We start from the raw sequence: 23,159 nt of genomic DNA on the forward strand, positions 1-23,159 counted from the left end.
GAAGTCGCTAAGAGCAGAGGAGACTGCTGCTGGTGCAGCCACAGTGGCTGGGGACTTTGGAGGAAATCTTAAATGTTTTTCCTGAGACATTTCTGGATGCTAAGCCAAGCGCAAGTACCTCTTACATAGTTTGTACTGCATTTTCACTTCAAATGTTGCTGTAAGCAGGCCAAAGGCAAGTTTGATGGACTTGTGCATTGTCCACAATTCTGTATTGCTCTTTGATGTATTTTTTTTTTATTGCAGTTGCAGGCATGACTGCAGCAGGCAAGATGCTGCTGAGCAAGATGTGGTCTAGCAAGGTCAGGTATTAGAAGCAGCAAAGTGGTTTTGGCGTAGACTTCAGCACAGGCCATCCATGGACATTGCACATCCTTGGGCCACTTGTGACCTCCTTGCTCTTGGTGCCTGACCTGAACATGCCATGGGCTGTCCAGCCAGATTTGTAAAGACAGGTCCCACTGACACTAGTCTTAGCTTTGGTGGAAATCTCTGTTCTCCCATTCCTTATTTAAAAACAAACAAACAAAAAAAAACCCAAAAATCAAAACAAAAAACAACCACCAGATTCTGAAAAACAGCTTCTAGTAAAAACATCCCTTCAGTCTGAGAAAAATCCTCACTAGAGCAGTATAGTCTAAAAACAGAGGAAATCTAAAGAGTAGTTTCAAGTTAAACTTATTCCTAGGGAGAAAAGTGAGTATGTAAAACCCCAGGCTTCAGTGAAATAACCTCACAAAACAAAGCAAATAGGGTGAACAGCATGGCTAGCTCATGTTTTCAACCTTGCATAGCCTGCAATTTCGCTTTGCATGTTGTGAGTAGCTTAAATGCAAGGATATACTGGGTATGAGATGTCTTTCTCTGCAGGGAGTCTCTCCATCGTAAAGGAGATTCATGGGAGAAGTGGACTGGCTTTAATAGCTGTTTTTTAATTGCCCCAATGCATCTGCTCTTCCTTGTCTGTGGGCTCTTGGTTGTTTTTCCCTAGTTCTCACTACTGTCCTTGACCGTTGTTTTGTTTAAGAGGTGAAACAGCTACTTCTAGGATACTTGCTTATAATAAGCATTTACCTTACTCTTGCACCTTTTGCACCCCAAAATACTGAAGTGCTGGACAAACCACGCTTGCACTGATTCTCACAGCACTCTCATGAGACAGCAGAATCATTTATTCCCTTTTTAACTACGAGGCTGAGGGAGATTAAGCAGCTTTGTGAAGGTCACGCTGGAAAGGATGTGGCAGCTTGGGAATAAATGCCAGGACTCCTGTCACTGGGTTCCCAACCGTGCCCTCTCCTGAGTTGTTTTCATAGGTAGGAACCAAGTAAAACCAGGAATATTTCAGATTGAATTTGTTTAGTAAAATGATGAAACCCAAACATATGTGGGATGTCTGGAATAGGAGGTAAAAAAAGAAGGGTGCTGTCTTTCTTTAGCGTTGTTCCTGATGTTAGACATTCAAGACCAAAGCTAAAGATTTTTAGTAGCCAGGTGTTGGAAGGAAAAAGACATTGTCCATATGCTCAGTGCCGCAAGCATCTGTGTACTTAAATGCATCACTTTAAGATCATCCATCTTCTGTTGGTAGCATTGAACTGTCTGCTGCCATCCTCAAAGCTCTCCAATGGACTCTGGTACCTCTGGATACATTGTTCTTCCTTGGTGGACCATTTTCCAAGCAACAGCTGAGTGTGAGCACACACACATCTGCCTGGATGGGAAATTCAGAGCTCTCTGACAAATTTAAAGTTGCTGTCTACAGCTAAGAATGGCTGAAAGGAAGCAATTTGCTTCAAAAAATTGAATATTGGGGGAAAACATCTATTTCTGTAGCAGTTTACAAAGAGCAAACTCAGAAAGGTCGATTACAATGGCAGGTAGCAGCTGCCCACAATTTCAAAGGCCTGGAGATAAAATTAAGGGCTTGCAGCTCAAGCCTGGTGGGAAGCACTGACAAATCTGAGAAGGGGAAAGCAAGTTCTTTGAACTGACTTTGCTTTGGAAACCTGTAATCACACAAGAGTCGCACTGCAGCCTCCCATTTGCAGGAGTCGGGTGATCTTGGATCTGCAGGCTTCAGCATCTCGGTGATTGTTTTCTGTGGGATGTGCACATCCACACGTATGTGGGCTTTCACACAAAAGGAGCTTTACATCAAAAAACTCACGAGCTTTCTTCAGACTGCAACCATGCCATTTCTGTTGTAGCTTCATCCTAGTCACTGCGGTGTCTTTTAGATTCTGTAGGCTTTTGGTGTGGCTTTTTTTTCCCCTATTTCAAATTTGAGTTACAGACTGAGCAGGCCGACGCTTTCCATGGGGAAAAAAGCAGGGCAGCCACTGGGTTGAAGCCTGCAGTGCGAATGTAAGGCGTTCCCAAAGGCTGTGTATTGTGTGCACCTGGTAAATAAAGAAATCCAAGAAGGAGCGGAGGCCACCAGCCTGACCTGTTCATGCTGATACTGGAGAGGAAACCCATGAGTGTAGTTTCTCCCTGTTCAGGCTGAAATACCAAGTGTTGCTGCGATAGACATTGCAGGGCAATGAATGAACGCTGGAGAAGAAACACGTGTGGGGTATGACCGGTCCTAGTACGTCTTGCACACCCAGTCACCAGCACTGTGCTCTGCCTGTGGTGTAGTTCCTGCACTAGCAGATCATAACAGACCTTTCTACATCGTGGGTTTTGCTCACACAGTTATGCCAGCAGCTGTTGAAATTATTCATATACTCACTGATGATCAGCAGTGAGGTTTGTTGGGAGGTGACTGGAATATAGTTGTTTAGATTAAATTATCTTCTCTCTGCCAAGGTCTGGCCGTGAACCTGTGTGGTCTCTTACACTCTGATGAATGAATGGGGAAAAGTTTCATTTAAGTAGTTCCAAAGAAAAATCTGTTTCATTGCTGAGAGACTAAGCCACTAAATGTCCTGACTGGTGCAGCTGTGTCTCCTACCACCTCCCAGCTCTTTATTAGCTTACAGGCAAACTTACTTCTCTTTTTTTCCCCACTTTCAGGGTCTCTCCCTCACATTTTTTTAACCATATCCTCTTGTCTCAAGTCCGCGGGCTGTACCACCTCAACTCCCACTAGTTTAATTGTGGGAATTAGTCCTCTGAGATGAATGCAAATGAGAACTGGCTCCCAACAACTATTGATGAGTTCACCTTTATGTGTTTGTTAGCTTTGTCTTGCCTCTTACTATGGTGTTCCTCCATCTACATGGAGAAGGAGCCACATCTGCAGTGCTCCCCACCAAGGGAGTACAGCAGAGATTGCAATGTGAGAGGAAATAAAGGCCAAGTAATATGCTAATTTCGTGGGCTACAGGGACCTGTAGCTGCCTGTTTGGGGACCCTACTGGCATGGAGATTGCTATATGTTGGTTTTCTTTGAGCTTAAAACACAACATGGCAGAGCTCATCGGCACCTCTGCTAATCCAGGCAGCAGAGCGGCAGCGTCTTTCTTGCTGGACCAGGACCCTTTTCCAGTTGATGTGTTGGGTGCCAGGAAGTTGCTGAGATGGGAGATAAGATTTGAGCTGGGCTCTGCTCCACATATGCAGGCTTGGGTCGCGACGACTCTTGCGTTGCCCCTTCCTTGCATTGCCTTTCCCAAAAGCCTGTGGAGGTGCAGCCAGTGTCCCACGGATGCACACACAGAGAGGGAAAGCTTGCTGTTCTGCTAAGTCCTGGGGTTGTGGCAGGCAGGGGCCCGTGCTGCAAAGAAACTCAGGCGCAGGGCTGTTCAGCAGCTTTCAGGGCACCTGAAGCTAGTGTGGCGGAATAAACCACTTGAGACATTTGTAGCACTTCATGGCATAGTCTGTGTGTCATGTTCTCCTCGTGGTGGGCTTCTTGCTCAGCGAAGTCACTCCACCAGAGTATTCCTTCCGTCTTTCCTCTACAAGGTTAACTGGGAAAGCAACTGAGCTGGTCCCAGTAAGATCTGAAGAAGGGCTCTCCACACCTCAGACTTCTCCCTACAAAGTTCTAGCTGAGATTTCCAGCCATCCCAAAGAGTTGGAGCAACAGCGTCTCGCTCTTCCTCCATAATTCTTGAAGATAATGGCATATTTTATTCCCGTGGGTCCTGCGTTTGCTGGCCCTGGCCCACAGAGTGTTTTATTGCTTGGAGCTGATGCCGCAAGGATTTATTGTGCTCTATTTAGCCTGGTGCTGCGTCATTGCTCCACTTGGTGCCATCCTAACCCAGCCAACGACCAGGCTTCCCGGCCCCCACGTCAGACCCGCTCTCGCTCTCTGTGTGCCGATTGCCGTTGTTCACCGCCGCGGCTGGCGTCAGGCTGCGCGTGCTGGTAATTCCCACATGTACGTCACCCTTCCCAAAGGCTCCCCGACAGATCTACTCTGATTCCTTTCAGGCGTTGTTTGCAAGAGCTATGAAGTTTAGTGTTGCAAAAACTGAGCTGCTTTTGAGTGATTTGGAGTAGAGGTTTTCATCATCTGTGATGATTTCTCCTGGCGATCGCTTTCTTTCAGTCATTTATGTAATTGCCGTACTCGGTTTCCTGTGGATTTTTATACTTCATTTGAGATTCATCTGAAGATGGCATGTTCCCATCTCTAGGAATGTGGCCAGATTGAGACATGAGCTGCCTAGGCTGGCTGCTGAAATTGCAGGCCATATTTTTGTTTCATCCTGAGATGCTGTTCTGATTTTCCAAGGTGTCTAAGACACAGTCTTCCAGCGCCTGCAGTAGCCATATAATTCACGGCCGAGAATATTTTATAGTTATCCCTCTTTCCATTGTACTTAATTCCCACAATAGCTTCTCATGAAGACCCGCTTCAGTTATACTTAGGTGATATTTTCGTTTCTGTATCAACTGATCACTCCAAATGACATGTGCTAGCATGTATGTGCATGAACAAATCCCTCTCCTTACGGACGCTGTGAGTGCTTCAGAGCCTGGCACCTGGTCCTGCTGCATCTGCAGGCACAGAGCTCAGTGACCAAGTAACAAAAGGAATTCAACACTTGTAGGGATATTGTTTTTTTCCTAGATGGTCCTACAAATTACCTATTTAAGGGATGCCTGTGCACAGGGTAAGGCATAAGGTTTCCACTGATAAAAGTCAAGGGCGCAAAGGTAAGCGAATGTGGCATTCATACAGCTGCGTGTTTTCATATGCCCAGTGGCACGGTTCAGTTTCTGCCCCACAAACGAAGTAGTCCATGTTGTGAGCGCAGACTGCCCTTACGCTTTCCTTTAGACAAAGGAGCGTGTTACGTTAATACACATGAACGAGCTGCACAAGGGGGCTGTTGAAGAGAGAAATTTTGAGAGATCATAGACCTTTACAAGCAAACCAGTAGGTTAGTGTTTTTGTCAGGATATCTTTTTACCAAAACATCATTTAGAAGTTGGAACAGCCTGGCAGGCCATCCTAGAAAGGAGCTGGTTCAAAACACAATGACCTAATCAAACATTTTAAAAAAAAATGGTATTTTCAAGGAGTGCTAGGCTAAGGCCTCAGTAAAGAGGCTGGGCTCCCCCAGCCCTCCCTTCTCTCTATGAACGATGTACGTGGATAACATGGATCCAAGAGGAAGTTCACTGGTTTGAATCACTGGTTTATTGCATTTTTATGACTGTAACCACAGGATGTTCTAATGTATTTTTTACAAAAAAAATTAAAAAAAAAAAAAATCCGGGGGGTTTCACAGGAAGGGTTGTGTTTATCTTGGCTAAGTCTGCCTATCCCACTTTCCAGGGCCACCCATTCATCATGCAGTACAACGATGGGAATGCAGAAGTCGTGTCCATGTGGGTGTGCAGGATGCTTGAGGAACGGCGATCAACCCAAGGACCACAGTGAGCTGGACTGGCTCACAGCAATGCGCAAGACAACAGCTCATCCTGGACTAGCAGCACCAGCCCCACGCTTCGGACTCTCAGTCTCTCTGGATCATATTTTACTAAAAATATTTTCTAGAAGCATCAACAAAATCTTTCAGGATATTTGTTGCTGCCTTTCCCTCGGCACCACATTAAGGGATTTTCTTCCCACATTTCTTTTGTTGCTGAGCAATTTAATGTCCTCAGATTATCTTCAGTTAAACTGTACACAGCCTTAAAGCAAGTATTTTATATCTATATTTTTTTGTTATCGAATGTATTGTATATTTCCTGGCTCCAGAGTATTTTTTAACTGTTAGTCTTTTGCTATTGTATGAATGACACACTGAGTGTTCAGAGGATTTCAGCAGGAGTCGTTGGCTGTCTTTGAGTGCAGACATCCACAAAATTTTAAATGTAAAACAAAAGCAAAGAAACAAAAAACCCAAAAGTATCTGGACTTGCCCATCCTGCAAGGAGGCGAGGGCTTGCCCTTCCAGAGTAAAAGCATGGCAGAGAGATCAGCATCACGCTATCAAATGACCGGTGGTGCCTCTGCTGCCAGTCGCCTGCTGCTGTGGCTCAGGTTTGCTGGGAGGGCCAAGCAAGAAAGACAATGCAACAAGCTGGTGTGTGCGAAGAGCATCCATGCTCAGGCACTGCAGGCTGATCCGTAAGCGCAGAAAGGTTTTGCTGATGTGGAAAGAGGTGAGGTGAAAGAAGACAGCACTCTCCTCAACAGGGAGTAGGGGTGCTGCTGGGTGAGCACCAGCCAGAGCTGGCAGCCCCAGAGCCACACACAGTCGCCATGGGCTGTTGGCCTCTGGCTGCAAAGGGAGAGCAGCCCCAAGCAGGGGGAGTTTGCGAACAGCAGCAACACAGCATGAGGTTCTGCCTGTGCCGCGCAAGGAAGCCAAGGGCCACGGCACAGGCTTGCATAGTGTCCCGTGAGCTTGGGGGGCGGGAAGAGAGCCTGCACAGAGGGGTCAAGCCGTGGTGTGCCACTTGCCCTCGTGGCCAGAGAACAGGCTGCAGGGTTTTACTTTCCGTCACAGCAGTTCGCAGCTTGCTTGGAAGCGTCTTGCCTTTCTCAGCTCTACCTTGATCACTTATTTTCTTACATCAGAGTCGCTGCACGACGGGTGCAGCTGGGTCAAGCAAAGGCTCCCAGGTTTGCTTTTACCGTAAAGGAAAGAAGAACAATTGCAATGTCTCTGCTGTGTTTCTTACTCCTGCAGTTTCTGTGTACGTTTCCACAACAGACTGACACAGATTTAATCAGTCCTTATGTTAAGATGCATATTAAAAAAAACCACAGAAGAGAGGAGGACCATGAAAGGCAGGGTTGGTGTGTGTGCCTTGGGTGGGGGAGGAGGTTGGGGCTTTTGTTTGCTTGTCTTAGCGTTAGAAATAAACTTTTGCTAAAAAAAAAAGCTCAGGTAGTTTATTATATACCAGCAGCTTAAAAAAAAACCAATTCGGTGAAAAATTCCTCCTGAACCACTGCAAATCCTAGATGTTACTCTGGAAGCAGCCTGGAAAAGACTTTGTTTCCTTCCTTGGAGGGATCGTTTGTCTTCTTTTGAAGTATAGAGGTTGCAGGCATGAACTTATAGACTAAAGTTTGTCTTAATTGCTCTGATGTCACAACCTCCCTGGCAGATAACAGTACAATGAATGACTCAACGGCCCCCATACCTCCAGGTCCTTTTTCTAAAGTGAGACAAATTTCTTCCCTGTGAGCCAACCAGACTATAGGCAGCTCTTCCATTTATTTATCTCTAACAGTTTGCATTAGCTTTCTCTGGATAAAAAGTCTCTCCCTTGGAGTTAGTTAAAAAAAGTCAGTAAAACCAAGGCTTTTCCTCTCACTTTCCCTGGCAGGGAGGTCGGGAGGGTAAGACGTCACCCTGAAAATCTGTGCAGGATGCCAGCTGATGGAAACGTGAAAAATCTCCTGGCGAACGGGCTGACAGTGTTATAATTCACTGGCATACGTATTAACCTTGCTGTCTTCATCAGTATACTTAATCAATCCACAATCATGGGGGAGGTTTGGGGCCTCTGTCATCTTTCCTTCCCCAAGTCCTTGAATTCGGTGCAGCCGGGGGACGGGAGGAAAACGAGTGGCCGGGGATCTGCTCGGCGGCACCACTTCTGCCCTGCTCCACTCCCAGCGCCGGGTTAACGCCGTTTGGGGAGAATTAGGGCTGGATGAGAGAGCAGAGTGGGCAGGTTGGGGAAAACCCAGTTTCTCTTCAGCTCTGCCAACCATGCTGCCATGGCGGGTGTCGAGCAGCAGCGAGGTGGGGTCTCCCCAAACTGCCACCTCCTGCCTTGGAGATGGTGGCTCTGGGTGGTGGGTCCCCATGGGAGGTCTGGACACCCACAGCCCAGTCTGTGTTGCTGTGTGGGGGCTGCTGGGCCCCCCCCACCCCGGCACAGCACCTTGCTCTCCCATTCCAACCCGCATCCTGGCCCTGCTTTGCACACAGATGTGCAAACCCCTGTCTGTGCCCACAGAGCCCAATTAAAGCAATTCAGCCCAATTCTCACCACCACCCATCAGCACCAAGGGGCAAAAACAAGAGGAAGGGCGCGGGGCAGGGGGGATGCAATAAAATTGGGCCAGGATCTGGGCAAATTTAGCTCCACTGAGTGCCCCCACCCACGGCAAGCAGCTCCCCAGCAGGTCTGCACGCAGCCCAGGCTCCTCTCCCTGCAGCAAGTGCCTGCTGACCCCATGTCTGTGCCAGGGCAGCGAGAGCCAGGGTGAGCCTGCTGTAGGGCACCCCGATCCGTTGCAGGGTCCCCCCCTAAACCCAGCTGAAGGTATCCCCTGGGGTGCAGCGCTGTGAGCAGCATGACAAAGCGGGGGCTGCTGTGCTGTATTTGGGCTAAGGAAGTCCTGCCTCCGTGCGGGGGCTGTGCACACAGAGGTGACTTTCAGATCGCCAAGACACGTGAAACGTGCCCCACGATCTGCCGCCAGCCTCGCGTGTAACATCATCCTGGCCCTGAAACCCCTCTCCGGGGCTGGGAAATGAACCGGCAGGGAGATTCTCCTGGCTGCCAGGCAGGGCTGGAAGCGCTGGGTGCTGCGAAGGGGCTCAGCAGTGCTGCTGCTCTCCATGCAGGTGGGAGCTGCGCCGGAGCTCAGGCTGCCTGGGGACATTGTCCCTCTCTCCTCCATCCTGGTGCAAGTTTTTGGAGTCTGAATCAAGGCATCTCTTGGCTCAAAAGCTTGCAGAAAATGCAGCAATATTATACCCTGCAGCTGAGTCCTGCTCAGAATATGGCATGGGGGGGGGTGGTGCATAACGAACACATTAATTCAGCAGTGGATGCTATAGATGTGCTGAGTGATCCCCCCCCATCCTCCTCCGTCCCACCAGCTCCTTTAGGGACTCCACCGGCAGCCCCACACCAGTCTCACTGCTCTGTCTCCTCGCCCTGTAACCTCAGCCATGGTGGTGGTACTGATAGACCCAGTCTCCTATGGGAGTGTGTACGTGGAGCTCACAGGCTCCAGGAAGAACTGGTTATGTCCCATCTGTGCCAAAACTTGCAATATTTTCAGTTTTTCTCTGCCTGTGATCCTTGCCAGGCAAAGCACAGGCAAAGCTGTGAGATGAGCCTGGGGTAGTTTGCCCTTAAACAGAGCACAGAATTAGAAAATACTTTTGTTTCTTGTATCCTGTGGCCAAATATATCCTACTGTCAGCTTTCCAAAGGCAAAGTGTCAGTCTTTGTTTTCCGAATAACAGCCTGAAAAGCTGTGTGTGTGTGTGTGTCTGTGTGTGTGTGTCTGTACACATGCATACTCTGGCAAAGAAACCAGAAACGGGGAATTACAGAGGGCTGCGGCGTCGAGGGCTGCAAGCAGTCCCTGACCCATCCCTCTCCCTGGGCTTAGGGGCAGCAGCAGCCAGTGATGGCTAGCGTTAATAACTGAGCAATCACTAGAAACATCTTCGTTTGATCCCTTTGACATCCAAAAGCATAAAAGCAAACCGGAGAATTGAATCTGGGAGTGGCGTATGGGTTTTCCTGCCTCACGGAGCTTTGTGGTCCTGCAGGGAAAGTTTACCATGAGACATCAACGGGAAAGGGATGGACTGCTGGGACCCTCCAGCTCTATGATGCAGGGAGCATGTGAGCCATGTCTGAAGCAAAACCTGGGAATTTGAGTCTTAGCTGGGAAAAAAAATCCCTCATCCTGCAGGGAGCAAAATGGGCTGACTGAGAGCAAAGGCTCTGGGAGCCCACAACAGAGACCACTGTTTGGTGACAGAGGGACTTCAGCTGTGGGTGGGGAGCGGGGCAATGCCACCGGGGCAGCCACCCGGCTCGCTCAGCTTTCTGGCTCCAACTGTGCTCCCCCTGCCCAGCGCTGCCTCCAGGGAGGACAGCCCAGGGGGGCCATCAGCATCCAGCCCCATGGGAGGTGCACCTGGGACAGTCCCCCCCAGGGAGCCTGCAGCCTCGGCCAGCAAGGAAGAGGAGGGAGGAGACGGGTCGGGGGGCTGCAAGAGCCAAGACACCCCAAGCTGGAGCTCTGCTTGGGGGGGGGGGGAGCTCCCCAATGCAGAGAGGACTCCAAGGCTGCTCAGCCTCCTGGGGACAAAGCATCTTTGTGCAGAGGCTCTTCCTCCTGCTCCCATTAAGATGTGCAACCGGCAGAGAGAAACACTTAAGATACACAACAACACCCCCAGGAGACCCCCCTCCTCGCTCAGCTGCTGGGAGCCGGCCCATGCAGGCCTTGGCAGGCTGATGGGGCTGAGTTAAACACATCACAGGTGACCCCAGCTCTTTGAGAGCTGCAGAAGAACCAGCTCTGGCCTCTCAGCTTCTCTGGAGGGTGCTCAGGAGACCCTCTTCAGCCATGGAAGGTTATTTGTGGGTGACTCCTGCCCCGTGCAGCCGGGTCCCTGCCCCACTGCTATCCCAAGGCTGCCCCCTGCCCTGCAGACACCCAGGCAGGAACCAGCCCAAGCCCAAATGCTGCAGCTTGGTGGGCATGATGTCCCTGCGAGGGGACATCCAGCAGGGAGGGCGAGCTGGGGCCCATTGCATGATGGTGAGGTCCCGAGCTATAGCAGTTATTTTAGGATAACCTGTCTTCAGCCTTCCCTGGGGGACCCCTCAGGCTGGGGGGGCTAATGGGCACCATGAGGCAGAAATCTGGAGGGATGGGGGGACTGTCCCCTGAACTTGCTGGCCTCATCCTTCTCCCCCAGCTCACCAGTATTGCACCACTGGGCTGCCCGGCCTGGTCTGTGAAATTCTAATAGGGAAAAAAAAAATTTAAAAATCTCTAACTATACTAAAGCGTTTTGGTCACACTGAAGAGAAAGAAGGTTGTGCTTTAAGAAAAGAAAAGCTCAGAGGTCTGTGCCTTTCCCTGTGGGAAGCTGCAGCAAGGAGCCCTGCGGTGCGGCTGCCGAGGAGCTGCGCTGACCCAGGGCTGCCTTACCTTCAGAAACGGGTACGGCCATAAACTACAAGTGTGCACTAAGGACAGGATTTATAGATTGAGCCTTACCGGCTACTGGAGCGGCTGCTGCTTCACCGGTACCCACTGCGGCTGCTCTCGCCGCCGAGTCCTGCAGTGAAAGTTCAAGGTTTATAAGTAGCCGGTCAGCTCGGGAGATGTTTAATGGTAAATGGATGTCTGGGGGCTTTTACAGGCAGGAGGAGGAAAACTTCTCTGCAGCCAAGACAAAGCTGCTGGCAGGGCCCCAGGCACAGGTGAGTGCAGCTCTATCCTGGAGGGTCGTGGTGCCCAGCTGTCCCCGGCACAGCACGGCCTGGCAGGGCGAAGGCAGAGTTAATTGCTGCCCTCGGCTCATCCCGCTCCATCTCCGGGAAGGCGCTGGTTTAACCTAATCAATAAAGTCATGTCTATCGATCGTGTACGTTGCGTTCCTCCGTAGCCCCACCGCCCCGCAGCTGCTCCGGCTGAGGGAAATTAGGCAGATTTAGAGCCAGCAAGGACGGCATGGGGAGGGCTTGGGTGGCCAGAAAGGTGAGGGGCAGCACTGCCATGGGGGGGGTAGGGGGTCAGGGGACAAGGAGGTGACAGCAGTTTGGGGGGAGGTGAACAGTGCGGAACCTGAGACACATCAAGGGCTGCACACTGGGGAGAGCCAGGGTGTGTGTTGTGGGGACAGAGGGTGCATGGGGGGGGGGGTCATGGTGGGCGTCGTGGGGGAACATGGTGGGAGGGCCGGGATGCATAGATGCGGGGGGGGTGGATGGCAGGAGAGCCAGGGTGCACAGAGGGGGTTCATCAGGGCGGGGGGCAGGCATGCACAGCCCAGGCACTTGGAAAGGGCCCTGGGGTGCACCGAGAGGGCCCCGTGGGCTCTCCGGGGGTCCCACGGCAGGAGCCCCAGGGGGGTCCCGACTCCCCCCCCATCCCTGCCCGTCCCTGCCCGCCCTCCGTGGGGGCTCAGCACGCCGGGTCAGGCGGTGTGTGCCCGGCCTGCAGAGAGCCGCCACCCGCTCCCTCTGTCAATGTCCAGTAATTAAAATGTCACCGTTTAATTTTCAGGCCTCTCGGAGCAATCTTTTCCTAATAAAGAGTCTAATCGAAATGCTCCTTCCCCCCGCCTCCCTGGGAAGGGCCGCGGAAGAGGCTGTAAAGGCGCAGAGCCGCTGCGGATCGATAGAGAGAAGCCCGGATTGATCGGCCTCTAAAATTAAATTTATTGGGGTCATGGTTTTATATGGTGCTGATACAACTGTTAAATGGGGAACATTCATTTCCAATAGGAGGCGTTTATTAAACTTCCACTGAATTAGACCGCCGTGATTTATGTGGCAATCTCGGCACAGCCCTCCAGGAGAGAGGGGCCTTTCGCGGCCGTCCCCGCGTGATTATTTATTTATACACCCGTGACACGGCTCCCTAAGTTTTAACCTAAATTATCCGCCGGCCTCGCCTGCCAACGGCACCGGCCCGGGGCAGCGGGGGGGGGGGGAGGCAGCGGGGGGGTCCCGTCGGGGCGCACCGCGCTGCCCACCGCATCCCCGGTGGCCGTGACCTCGCCGCGCTCCTCCGCGCCCCTTCCGCGGCCGCGCACCCCGACCCGCTCGGCGGCCCCCGGGGGGGCGGTCGGGGCGGCGGCGGAGCCCGCAAACGTCCCGGCTCTCGCGTGCGGCGATCGTTGAGCGTTAATTAGAAATTCATTACAATTAAAAGCCGCGCGCACACGCCTTAATTACATCTGATTTTTAATTCCGAATCCGTGTTTACACAGTAAGCGAGACGTACCTCCTGATTATCCCCAATACTCTTTATACTGTACTAATTATGTAAATTAAACCTAATTAACTGACAAAAACTGCAGTCAATTCAACTGTTAAAAGATACGGCGGCTGCGAGGAGCGGGGTGCCGGCGGGGAGAGCGGCCGGAGCCGGAGCGGCGGGGCCGGAGCGGCCGGTCCCGGAGCCGGTCCCCGCCTCGGGGCTCCGCGCTGCCGCACCGCCGTCGGGGCGAGCCGCGGGCCGGCTCCGCCGCTCCCGGCTCCGGAGGAGCTCGGCGGGAACCGGGGCAGCCGCACGGCTCGGGGAAGAGGGGGGGTCGGGGCAGAGCCGCAGCCTCCTGTCCGTGTGTCATGCCCCCCCCCGAAACCCCCGACGTGCCGCCGCAGGAGCGGCCCCGAGAAGGAGGAGGGGGGTACCGGCTGGGTCGGCACCGCCGCCTGCTCCCGGTGCTTCGCAGCCCGGTGTGGCTTCGCAGACGGTTCCGCAGCCACTGCGGGTATTTAACACCGGGGGGGATCACCTCAAACCCGGTGGGGAGAGGGGCAGCGGGGCTTGGCCCCAGTGCGGGAGCGTCTCACCGCGCTCCTGCCTGGCTGGAGGATGGGGGGGGGGGGGGGGGGGGAGAGATAAATAATTAAAAGGCGAGGAATAATTACCGGCTCGGGTTGCGATCATTGCGGGAAGGCCGCGCCGCAAGGCCCGGTCGGCAGCACCCGGTCCGCGTCCCCCCCCCGTCCCCGCCCGCCCCCCGACGGGACGTCCCGCGGGGAGCCGCGGCCGCTTTCCCGCGTGGGAGCGTGAACCGGGGCCGGTTCAACCGCGGCGGTGCGGGAAGCGCGGAGGAGATGGGTGGCTCCGCACCTGCGTTTCGCTCCGCGCCGGCTCCGCCGCATCCTCCGGGTGCCGTTGGTGATGGCGGGGAAGGCGGGGGGGGGGGGGGGGGGCACACACACACAAAAGTGATAGCTGGGGGCGATCCGCGCCGTTATTAACTTCTGTTTGATCAGTGTAATTGCGCCGATCGCGGCCGGACGCGATGATTAATTACAGTTTAATTAACGTGGCCGTGACGAGCGCTGCATGCGGGAACCCAACCAGGGCAGGGACGCAGCTACGGGCCCCCGCCACGCCGGCAGGACCGGCGGCCACCGGAGCGGGGACCCCCCCCCCGCTCCGGTGGCCGCCGGTCCTGCCGGCGTGGAGTGGGTCCCCGTGGGAAACGAAAAAACACGGGCGCGCCCCCCCCCTCCCTCGCCTTTCGGCGATTTCGTTGCCGCCCCGATGTCCCCCCCCCGCCCTCACCCCCGGTGTCGGTTCCCCCCCCCCCCGCCCCCCCGGCGGAGCGCGCATCCCGGGCGGGGGGGGGGGGGAATGCGCGGTAGCACCGCATCCCCGATTTCGATGGGGCCCCTCCGCCACCCCCCCCAGGCTCCTCTTTTCGTTGCCGCCCTCTCCCCACGCAAACTTTCAACGAGCATCGCTTCCCCCCCCCCCCGGGGGGATGCCCACACCGGAGGAGGGGAGGGGGGGGTCGAAGCGCGGACAGACGCGGAGCAGCGCGGAGCCCCGCGCAGGTGCGGCTCGGGGCTGATCCCCGCTCTTACCTCGGGCAGCCCGGGCGGGTCCCCGCTCGGTGGCGGCCCCCCCCGCCCCCCCCCCAACCTCCCCCCTTCTCCCCCCTTTCCCTCCCCGTTCCGCCGTGCCTTAAAGCCGCGCCGTGATTGACTGGAGCGCATCGGTGATTGACGGCCGCGGGGTCCCGGAGGCAGTTAATGTAAATATGCTGGTGCTAAGTGGGTGTGTCTTCCCGTTATTTTAGCTGTCACCGGATCAATGTGCAGCGTCTCCAAGTACGGTACCGGATCCTCCCTCGGTGGCGCGGTTGGTCACTCGCTCTTGTTGCATCTCGCCCGGGCGGACGCGGCGGCGGGGCGGGCGGCGGCCCCGAGGCGTCGGTGAAGGGCGCGTCGCTGCCCGCCCGCCCCGCGTCCCGGCGTTTGTCCGCGGTAAAGGGCTCGGTGGAGACCGGGCTCCCCCCCCCCCCGGGCCCCCCGGCTGATGGCGGCCCCGGTGCCGGGCTGCGGCCCCTAGCCCCGAGGAGAGCCTGCACGTCCAGCCGGGCTCCGCAGCGCGGTAAGTGGGAGCGAGCGGCGGATGGAGGGGATGGGGGGGGGGGGTGGAGGGGGGGAGAGGGTAACGGGGCGCGTTTTCGGGAGGCGCTACCCGTTATTTTGTGTAATGACCACGGAAGCGGCTTACCGCCGTGAGCCCTCCCCGCTAAGCCAATTTGCCTGGCTCGCTGCTGCCCTTCTGCTGCTACGTGCTGCGGGTCCTGCCCGCCCCGGCCCCCTAATCCGCCCGCTCCTAATCGCCTGCCGGAGACACGACAAAGGGGCTCCCGGCCAGCCGCCCCCGCCGCCCCGCTCCGCCCGCCACCGGGCACCGAGCGGCAAGTTTCGGCCCGTCCGGCCCGGCCCGGGGCTCGGCCCTCCCCCGGCCCCCGGCCCCGGCGACTCGGGACGCGCCGGTCGCATCCTCCGGCGCGTTTCGTTGGAGCCCGCCCGGGGCTCGCCGCAACCGGCGGCCCGGCCCGGCCCGGCCCGGCACGGCTCGGCGAGCCGGCACAAAGGGAAGGGACGCGGCACCTCCCGGGGACCCGGAGCGGGGGGAGGTTGAGGGGGGGGTGCGCCGCCCCCCATCCCCCTCGGGACGCCCTTGCCCCGGGCGGCCGCTGCCGCCGGGCTGCCGGAGCCGCTCAGCCGCGGGTCCGCTCCCGGCGGCGGATGCAGCGGGGCTCGGTACCGGCGGCCGCGGCGCGGGGAATGCGCTACGGATCCGCCAGACCTCTCCGGCCGGCCTGCCCGCCCGCGGCGGGGAGGGTCCTGCGGCAGCACCCGGGGCGGTGGTGGTGGTGGTGGGGGTCTGTGCTCCGGGCCGGGGCCGGCAACGGCGGGCGGGGACGAGCCGGTCCGCGGAGCGGGGCTCCGGGAGCGGAGCGGACAGGGGGCGGCGGCGGCGGCGGCGGGGCCCCGGGAGCGCTTCTAACCCGCGCCGTTCCCCGATTTTGTTTTGCAGGGGCGTTTTGGGGGGGAATGGAGGCGATCGCCAGTCAGATGGGAAATGGGAGAGATGCAAGCTCCTCCCCAAATTCAAAGCAAGAGCTGCAGCCGTACCAGGGCTCCAATACCCTCAAGCCCAACCAAGTGGGTGAGACCTCTCTGTACGGCGTGCCCATCGTGTCCCTGGTCATCGACGGGCAGGAGCGGCTGTGCCTGGCGCAGATCTCCAACACGCTGCTCAAGAACTACAGCTACAATGAGATCCACAACCGGCGGGTGGCCCTGGGCATCACCTGCGTGCAGTGCACGCCGGTGCAGCTGGAGATCCTGCGGCGGGCCGGGGCCATGCCCATCTCCTCCCGCCGCTGCGGCATGATCACCAAGCGGGAGGCGGAGCGGCTCTGCAAGTCCTTCCTGGGCGAGCACAAGCCGCCCAAGCTGCCCGAGAACTTCGCCTTCGACGTGGTGCACGAGTGCGCCTGGGGCTCCCGGGGCAGCTTCATCCCGGCCCGCTACAACAGCTCGCGCGCCAAGTGCATCAAGTGCAGCTACTGCAGCATGTACTTCTCCCCCAATAAGTTCATCTTCCATTCCCACCGCACCCCGGACTCCAAGTACACGCAGCCCGACGCCGCCAACTTCAACTCCTGGCGCCGGCACCTCAAGCTCAGCGACAAGACGGCCACCGAGGAGCTGTCGCACGCCTGGGAGGATGTCAAGGCCATGTTCAACGGCGGCACCCGCAAGCGGACCTTCTCCCTGCAAGGGGCGGCCGCCGGCGGGCCCGGCGCCGGTTCCCCGGCCGCCAAGGCCGCCCTGCACCCGCCGCCGCCCGCCGGTCCCGAGCTGGCACCGGCGCACAAGAGCCTCCGCTGCAGCGGGCAGGAGCCGGCGGGCGAGCGCGGGGCGCTGGGGCTACCGGCGGCTCACGGCGGGGCGGCGGGGGCGCACGGCGGGGCGGGGGCGGTGCGCAGCTACCCGGTGATCCCGGTGCCCAGCAAGGGCTTCGGGATGCTGCAGAAGCTGCCGCCGCCCCTCTTCCCCCACCCCTACGGCTTCCCCGCCGCCGCTTTCGGACTCTGCCCCAAAAAGCAGGAGGACGCGCTGGGCGGCGCGGGAGGCGGCGAGGCGGGCAAGGGGGGAGCGCTGCCCCCCGGCATGTTTTGGGGACCCCCGCACCCCCACCCGCACCAACCGGCCCAGCCTCCCCACCAGCCCGGAGCCGCCAAGGACGCCGGCGTCTACCCCTCCTTCCCCGTCTTCTGGCCGGCCGCCGGCAGCCTGCCCGTGCCGCCCTACCCGGCCCAGAGCCAGGCCAAGGCGGCGGCCACGGCCGTGGTGGTGGCGGCGGCGGCGGCGGCGGCGGCGGCGGCGGCCGAACCGCCTCCGGGTTTGTCGGGCCGCCACGGCGAGCTGGAGGGCTCGGAGCCGTCGGGCAGCGGGAGGAGCAGCGCTACCCCCCAGGAGGGAACCGGCACGGAGGGCGAGCGCTGCCCCAGCGCGCTGTCGCGGGCGGCGGGCGAGGAGGAACGCTCCGGGGACGAGGCGCTGCTCCCCCCGCTGCCCCTGCCCAGGAAGGGCAGCTACCTCTCCGCCTTCCGCCCGGTGGTGAAGGACGCCGAGAGCATCGCCAAGCTCTATGGTACCCGGGAGGCGTACGGCGGCGCGGCCCCCCGCGGCCCCGGTTACCTCTCCCCGGACTTTCTCAGCGAGGGCAGCTCCAGCTACCGCTCGCTCTCCCCCGGGGGGGACACGGCCGAGGAGCCCGAGGTGGACGTGGAGTCCAACCGCTTCCCGGAGGACGAGGAGGAGGATGCCGCCGCCGCCGCCGCCCCTCTCCCCGAGGGACGGGAGCCACCGCCGCCCCGGCTGCTGGCCGGTACCGAGGAACCGCCGCCCGCCGGGGCCGACGGGCCCGAGGAGAAGGCGGGCGAACCGGCGGCGCAGGAGGGCGGTCAGCAGCCCGACGGCAGCCCCGAGCGGAGCAGCAGCAGGGGCGGCTACGAGGTGCGGGGGGGAGGGGGAATGTCTGCCCTCGGGGGTCCCGGCGGGGCCCGTCCCGGGGTCCCCGCCGCCCTGACTCGCTCTTTTGTAGGTGTACGCGCCAGACAGGGGGGAGCACCTGCAGCCGCTGAAGACGACCGCCTCCCTGGGAGCCCCGGCCGCGTACCTCTGCACCCCCGAGGCGAAGGGTAAATCGGGCCCGGGGGGGGGGGGGGGGGCGGAGAGGGCGGGAGGCCGGTGCGCATCGAGGGCGCGGCCCCGGGCGTCGCCCCCCGCCGGCTGCTCAGCCCCGGGGGGGCTCCCGGGCCGCCGCTTTCGTTTTGGGGGCTTTCGGCAGGAAAAAAAAACGAGTGCAAACGGTTTCGGGATGGGGGACGGGGCCTGGTCCCCCCCGCCCCCTTCCCCGGGCCCGGGGATGCCGCCGTCGGACGCGGCCGGTGCGGCGGGGATGGGCTGGCGGGGCCGCGCCCGGCACGGCGGGGCAAAGCTACTTTCCAATAGCAAAGCGATTAGGATGTCCGCTAAGAAGGTTTTAACGGGGGCTTTGTCCGTAATTATGTAATTAAGGATATATCAGGACCATACTTTCATTGCTTATGGTTGAAAATCGGTTTATTAACTTTAAGAGCAAGATAAAGAAGACAATCACTCCGCGGCAGAGGATTTAGAGACCAGAAAATCCTATCAGGACCAAAGGAATGTCTCGCATCCCAGCCCTGTAAATACCGACAGAGGTAAGCGCCGGTCCGCGCTCCGCCGCGGCCCTTCCGCGGGGCGATGCGCGGTCCGCGGAGCCCCCCGCGGCGGGGCTGACGGCACTCTGTCCCCGTGTCCGTGTCCGTCCGTGTCCCCTCGTCGTCGCCCCTCCGTAGGAGAGGACGGCCTCGGCATGGATGTCGCCGGGACGCAGCTGGTGGAAAAAGACATCGAAAATTTGGCCCGAGGTGAGGCGTGTGCTCGTCCCGCGGCGGGGCGGGGGCCTGCGGGGCCGGGGGAGGTGGGGGGAGGCTGGCGGGACCCCCCGGCCTCTCCCCGCAGCTCGAGGTATTTGTGTTTTCTGCAGGAGTGATTAACTCCTGTGATTAATGTAACGTAATGCGATTAGCGCCGCGCTGAGCCGCCTCCATATGGAAAAGTGCGGGCTCCCCTCAACCCCGCCGTGTATTTTTAAACAGATGAGTTACAAAAACTGGTCCTGGAGCAAATGGAGCTGAGGAAAAAGCTGGAGAGGGACTTTCAGAGCCTGAAAGGTACCGGCGACTCCCCCCCCCCCCCCCCCCGCCTTGCCCCGGCCGGGGAGCGGTGCTGACCCCCACTTGCCCCCGCAGATAACTTCCAGGACCAGATGAAGCGGGAGCTGGCGTATCGGGAGGAGATGGTGCAGCAGCTGCAGATTGTCCGAGGTAAGGCCGGGCCGAGGCCATCCGGCAACTACTACTTTTATTTTTTTATCTCCTTTTTGGCTCGCTTTGGTTTTTTTTTTCTTTTTTTCTTTCTTTCTTTTTTTAATCGATATCCTTCCGTGCACTCCGATTCGTCTTGGGGTTTCGAGCCGCCCCGCAAACGGCTGCGAGGCATCATTACACAGGAGCGAATGAACCTTCCCCTCTTACAGCGATTTCCACCTGGGCTAAATTAAAAACCGAGGCGTAAAATTACCTGGGAAGCCATGCCCGACGTTGCGCGCATCGCGACCCCCCGTTCCCCGTCCAACCCCCCCCGTCCCCGTGCTACGGACGAGCACGTTGCCCTTTGGCCCAGTGCATCACCGACGGGGCGGCTGTTCCCTGGACCCCCCCCCCCGCCCCGGCGCGTTGTGATGCTTTCCCCCCATCCCAGATACGCTGTGCAACGAGCTGGACCAGGAGAGGAAAGCGCGCTACGCCATCCAGCAGAAGTTGAAAGGTACCGGGGCAGGACGGGGGGGACACCCACCCATCCCCGCGTGGGGGGGGCCAGGGGTGACGGCTCCGTCGCTTTGCAGAGGCCCACGACGCGCTGCATCACTTCTCCTGCAAAATGCTGACCCCGCGGCACTGCACGGGGAACTGCTCCTTCAAGCCGCCGCTGCTGCCCCAGTGAGCGCCCCCCCACCTCCGGACCCCCCCTTTCCCCCGAAGCCATGCGGGCAGAGCCCACACAAGCCATTTCCACGAGGAGACACTTGTACATAGAGGACTCGGAGCCCGGCTTTCCTCGGACTGGCAATACGGCGGGGAGCGGCCCCGGGCCGGCCGGAGGGGGAGCCCGGGCCCCCCCCACCCTGCGCCCCGCGCCCCCCCGGGGGCCCCCCGCTCCGCCTCTCCCCCTCCCTCCCTGTGTGTCCGCTTCTTCAACCCTTGTCCAGACTGGAAACAAAAGTGGCTATGTGCAATGGATATAAATGTACTGTGATTCTCTTGGTACAGTATTTGTTGGATTTTTATTTATTTATGATGTATATTTATTCCCCCCCCCCCGGGCCCCTTCCTCCCTCACCACCCCCTTGTAAATTTATGGATGTAACAGCACTTTAACGGGCGGTCCGCGACTCCGGAGGCAGAACAACGCTCGCCCGCTCTGGGGAGAGACCCCTCTGTACGTGATTTTGGTTCTTTAATAAAAACCGACTTTAAGAAGCCGCCTGGTCCGTGGGGCTGTCCCGGGGGGCGGGGGGTCTCCTGTCCCTCCCGCCCCCCGGGCACGCCGCGGGAGGGGCTCGCACGGCCCCCGACGGCCCCCCCCGGGCCGACACCGGGTGCCGCAGCCCCGGGGGCTGGGGGGGCTGCCCGCTCCCCCGCGAAGTTCTCCTTTCTCCCTCCTCCTCCGCTCCGCAGCCGGGAGCTCATTAATGCCCATTTATATGCTCGTTTCACACATGAAAGTATTACATTAATGAGCTCTGAGAGCGGGTGTGGAGGTGCTCGCACACCTATTAGCCCTAAATACCTGTTTTCACCCTAGGATTAACCTAGCACGACATCTCGGTGGGCTGGGGGCGGGGGGGGGGGAATGCACCTCGCACCGGGGTCCTGGGCTGCTCCGGGGACGGGAGGCACCGGGGGGGACACACGCACGTCGCACCGTCGGTCCTACGGCGCACCGGGAGCTGGGGGGGGGGGGGATATGCACCTTGCACGGCCGTCCTGCAGCACAACGGGGCTGCGGGGGCCGGGACCGGCGTGGGGAGGGGGAATGCACCTCGCAGCGCCGGGCACCGGGGCTGCGGGTACCGGCAGCATCCCGGGGACTGGGACCCGTGCGGGGGGATGCACTGGGTGGGCGGGGGCGCTGCGCCTTGCCCAGCCCGGCGCTGCCCGCGGGGTTGCTGCGGTGTGAGCCGTCCTCGGGAGTTCCGCAGCGCGGATGTGTAGTAATTAGTTTCTGGGACTCTCATTAGCCGGAGCAGCGGCCGTTCCGCGGCCTGGGCTGCCACCGCGTGGGCACAGCCGGCGGTGCAGGCCCGCCCCCCTCGGCCCCGGGAGGGGGGTACAGCGATGCACGGTGCTCTGGCCGGGCATCCCCCCCGCTCCGCCGGGCCTGATCCGGCGGCACCCCGCGGGGTCATTTTGCAAAGGGACGGGGCCGGGTCCTCCAGCCACCGGGTCCTCTTGCATGGCCGCGTCCTGCCAGCATAGCGGGGTCCGTGTCTACCCAGCAGCTCCTCTCGCCAACCAGCTCTGGGCTGGGGGTCTCCAGAGGTGCCTCCCAGCCTAAATCCCCCTGTAAGTCCCCGATCAAAGCCCGTGTTTTTTATTAGGCATTATCCCCCTCAGCAGTTCAGCGTGGCTTTTTCCTCTCGGCAGGGCTGGGGCAGCGGGTGCCTGACCCTGGCATCAGCTGTGCTGGAGCAATAGCAGCATCCCCCATCACCTGTGGGTGAGGAAGACCATCTGAGCCAGAGCTGGCGCAGGTGAACATGATTGTCTGGGCTGAAGGTTACAAAACCTTTGGGGTGGAAGTGCAGCTGACTTTCTTGGGTTCTCCTTGTTTCTTTGAGCATCAGGCAAAACGCTTGTGGCCTGTTTGGGGACAGGCACCCTTTTGCACTGTGTGAGCTGCAGGTGTCTGCGATATGTGAGCCTGGGCGGGACCAGTGGGGCTGGGGTTGCTGGTGGCATCTTTCATGCAGGTAAGCTTATGGGAAGGGGGATCACCTTGCTGGGATGGGGAAGGGATGCGTAGACCAGGGAGATGATAAAGAGGTGAATAAAAAAGTAGAGTCAAGCTCTGCAAGCTGAGAGGTGGGTTGCCTGGGGGAATGAAATAGTTGGACCTCTTTGGAGCTTGTAAGAGAGCAGCTGAGCCTCTTCCCTTGCATGTTCCTCTGCACCGCTCCGGCTGGGTCATTGCTGGCACCTCGTGGGCTGGAGGTGGCTTAGGGTGACCCTGTGGAGGAACCACAGAGGAACTTGGCCCAGGGACCTGGCTGTGTCCGCTGGCACTGCGGGGGGAAGCGTGCCATGCTGCTGGCACTGCCGCACCTCAGAGGGACTCTCGCTCCTGACCCCAGCCCCTGGTCAGGGCCCACAGCCGGGCTCTGCTGTGCGGTGCCTTCCCAGCTCCCACCTTCCTCGTGCTGGGCTGCCAGAGTCGTGCTTTCCCCAGCAGCTTTCTGGCCCACAAGGTCGTCCGGCCTCCCCTGCGCTCACCTGCCTGGGCACACCGTGCATGGGCAGCAATGTGGGTGCAAAAATGAACTATTATGTTGTATTAATATTTTCACACTACTTAAGCTCTCATTAAAATGTACTTTGCTGAATTTAATATGCGACTTCAAATGACACAACGTATTAAGTGCTTAATATACTAGAAATTATGAAACTATTATAGTCTAAGTAATATGAAATAATTAGAGTGAATTAAACTTCACCAGTAGAATGAGGGAAAGGCTTCAAATTTTTTCTTCTGTTTTTTTTCAGTCTTAAAATAGTTGAATGCAGTAATAGCCCCTGAAAATAAACAACCAGAGT

The 23,159-nt window shown here is 58.2% G+C and overlaps 2 protein-coding genes across 7 annotated transcripts in view; both read left to right on the forward strand.

Annotated features, from left to right (window-relative positions):
• MAP2K5 (mitogen-activated protein kinase kinase 5) overlaps positions 1 to 7,301 on the forward strand; it is a 141,528-nt gene extending 134,227 nt beyond the window's left edge. For all 4 annotated transcript variants that reach the window (XM_030012951.1, XM_030012952.1, XM_041123748.1 and 1 more), the window contains one exon: positions 5,744 to 7,301. In XM_030012951.1, the coding sequence (XP_029868811.1) occupies positions 5,744 to 5,848 (105 nt within the window). In that variant the 3' untranslated portion in view covers positions 5,849 to 7,301. The remainder of the gene's footprint in view (positions 1 to 5,743) is intronic.
• A 7,523-nt stretch (positions 7,302 to 14,824) lies between these two features.
• On the forward strand, positions 14,825 to 20,825 carry SKOR1 (SKI family transcriptional corepressor 1). Of its 3 annotated transcripts, none has more exons than XM_030016205.2 (9): positions 14,825 to 15,277; positions 16,220 to 18,210; positions 18,299 to 18,395; positions 18,834 to 18,941; positions 19,080 to 19,151; positions 19,383 to 19,457; positions 19,536 to 19,610; positions 20,047 to 20,112; positions 20,192 to 20,825. In XM_030016205.2, the coding sequence occupies exons 2-9, from the start codon at positions 16,237 to 16,239 to the stop codon at positions 20,287 to 20,289; spliced, it is 2,565 nt and encodes an 854-aa protein (XP_029872065.1). In that variant the 5' UTR covers positions 14,825 to 15,277; positions 16,220 to 16,236; the 3' UTR covers positions 20,290 to 20,825. The 3 variants fall into 3 exon arrangements, with proteins under 3 accessions (XP_029872065.1, XP_029872064.1, XP_029872063.1); XM_030016204.1 differs by lacking the exon at positions 14,825 to 15,277 and adding an exon at positions 15,512 to 15,593; XM_030016203.1 differs by lacking the exon at positions 14,825 to 15,277 and having other exon boundaries at positions 15,600 to 18,210.
• The last annotated feature ends 2,334 nt before the right edge of the window (positions 20,826 to 23,159 follow it).

This window comes from Aquila chrysaetos, chromosome 5, assembly GCF_900496995.4.
Source record: "Aquila chrysaetos chrysaetos chromosome 5, bAquChr1.4, whole genome shotgun sequence".
Taxonomy (NCBI): Eukaryota; Metazoa; Chordata; class Aves; order Accipitriformes; family Accipitridae; genus Aquila; species Aquila chrysaetos.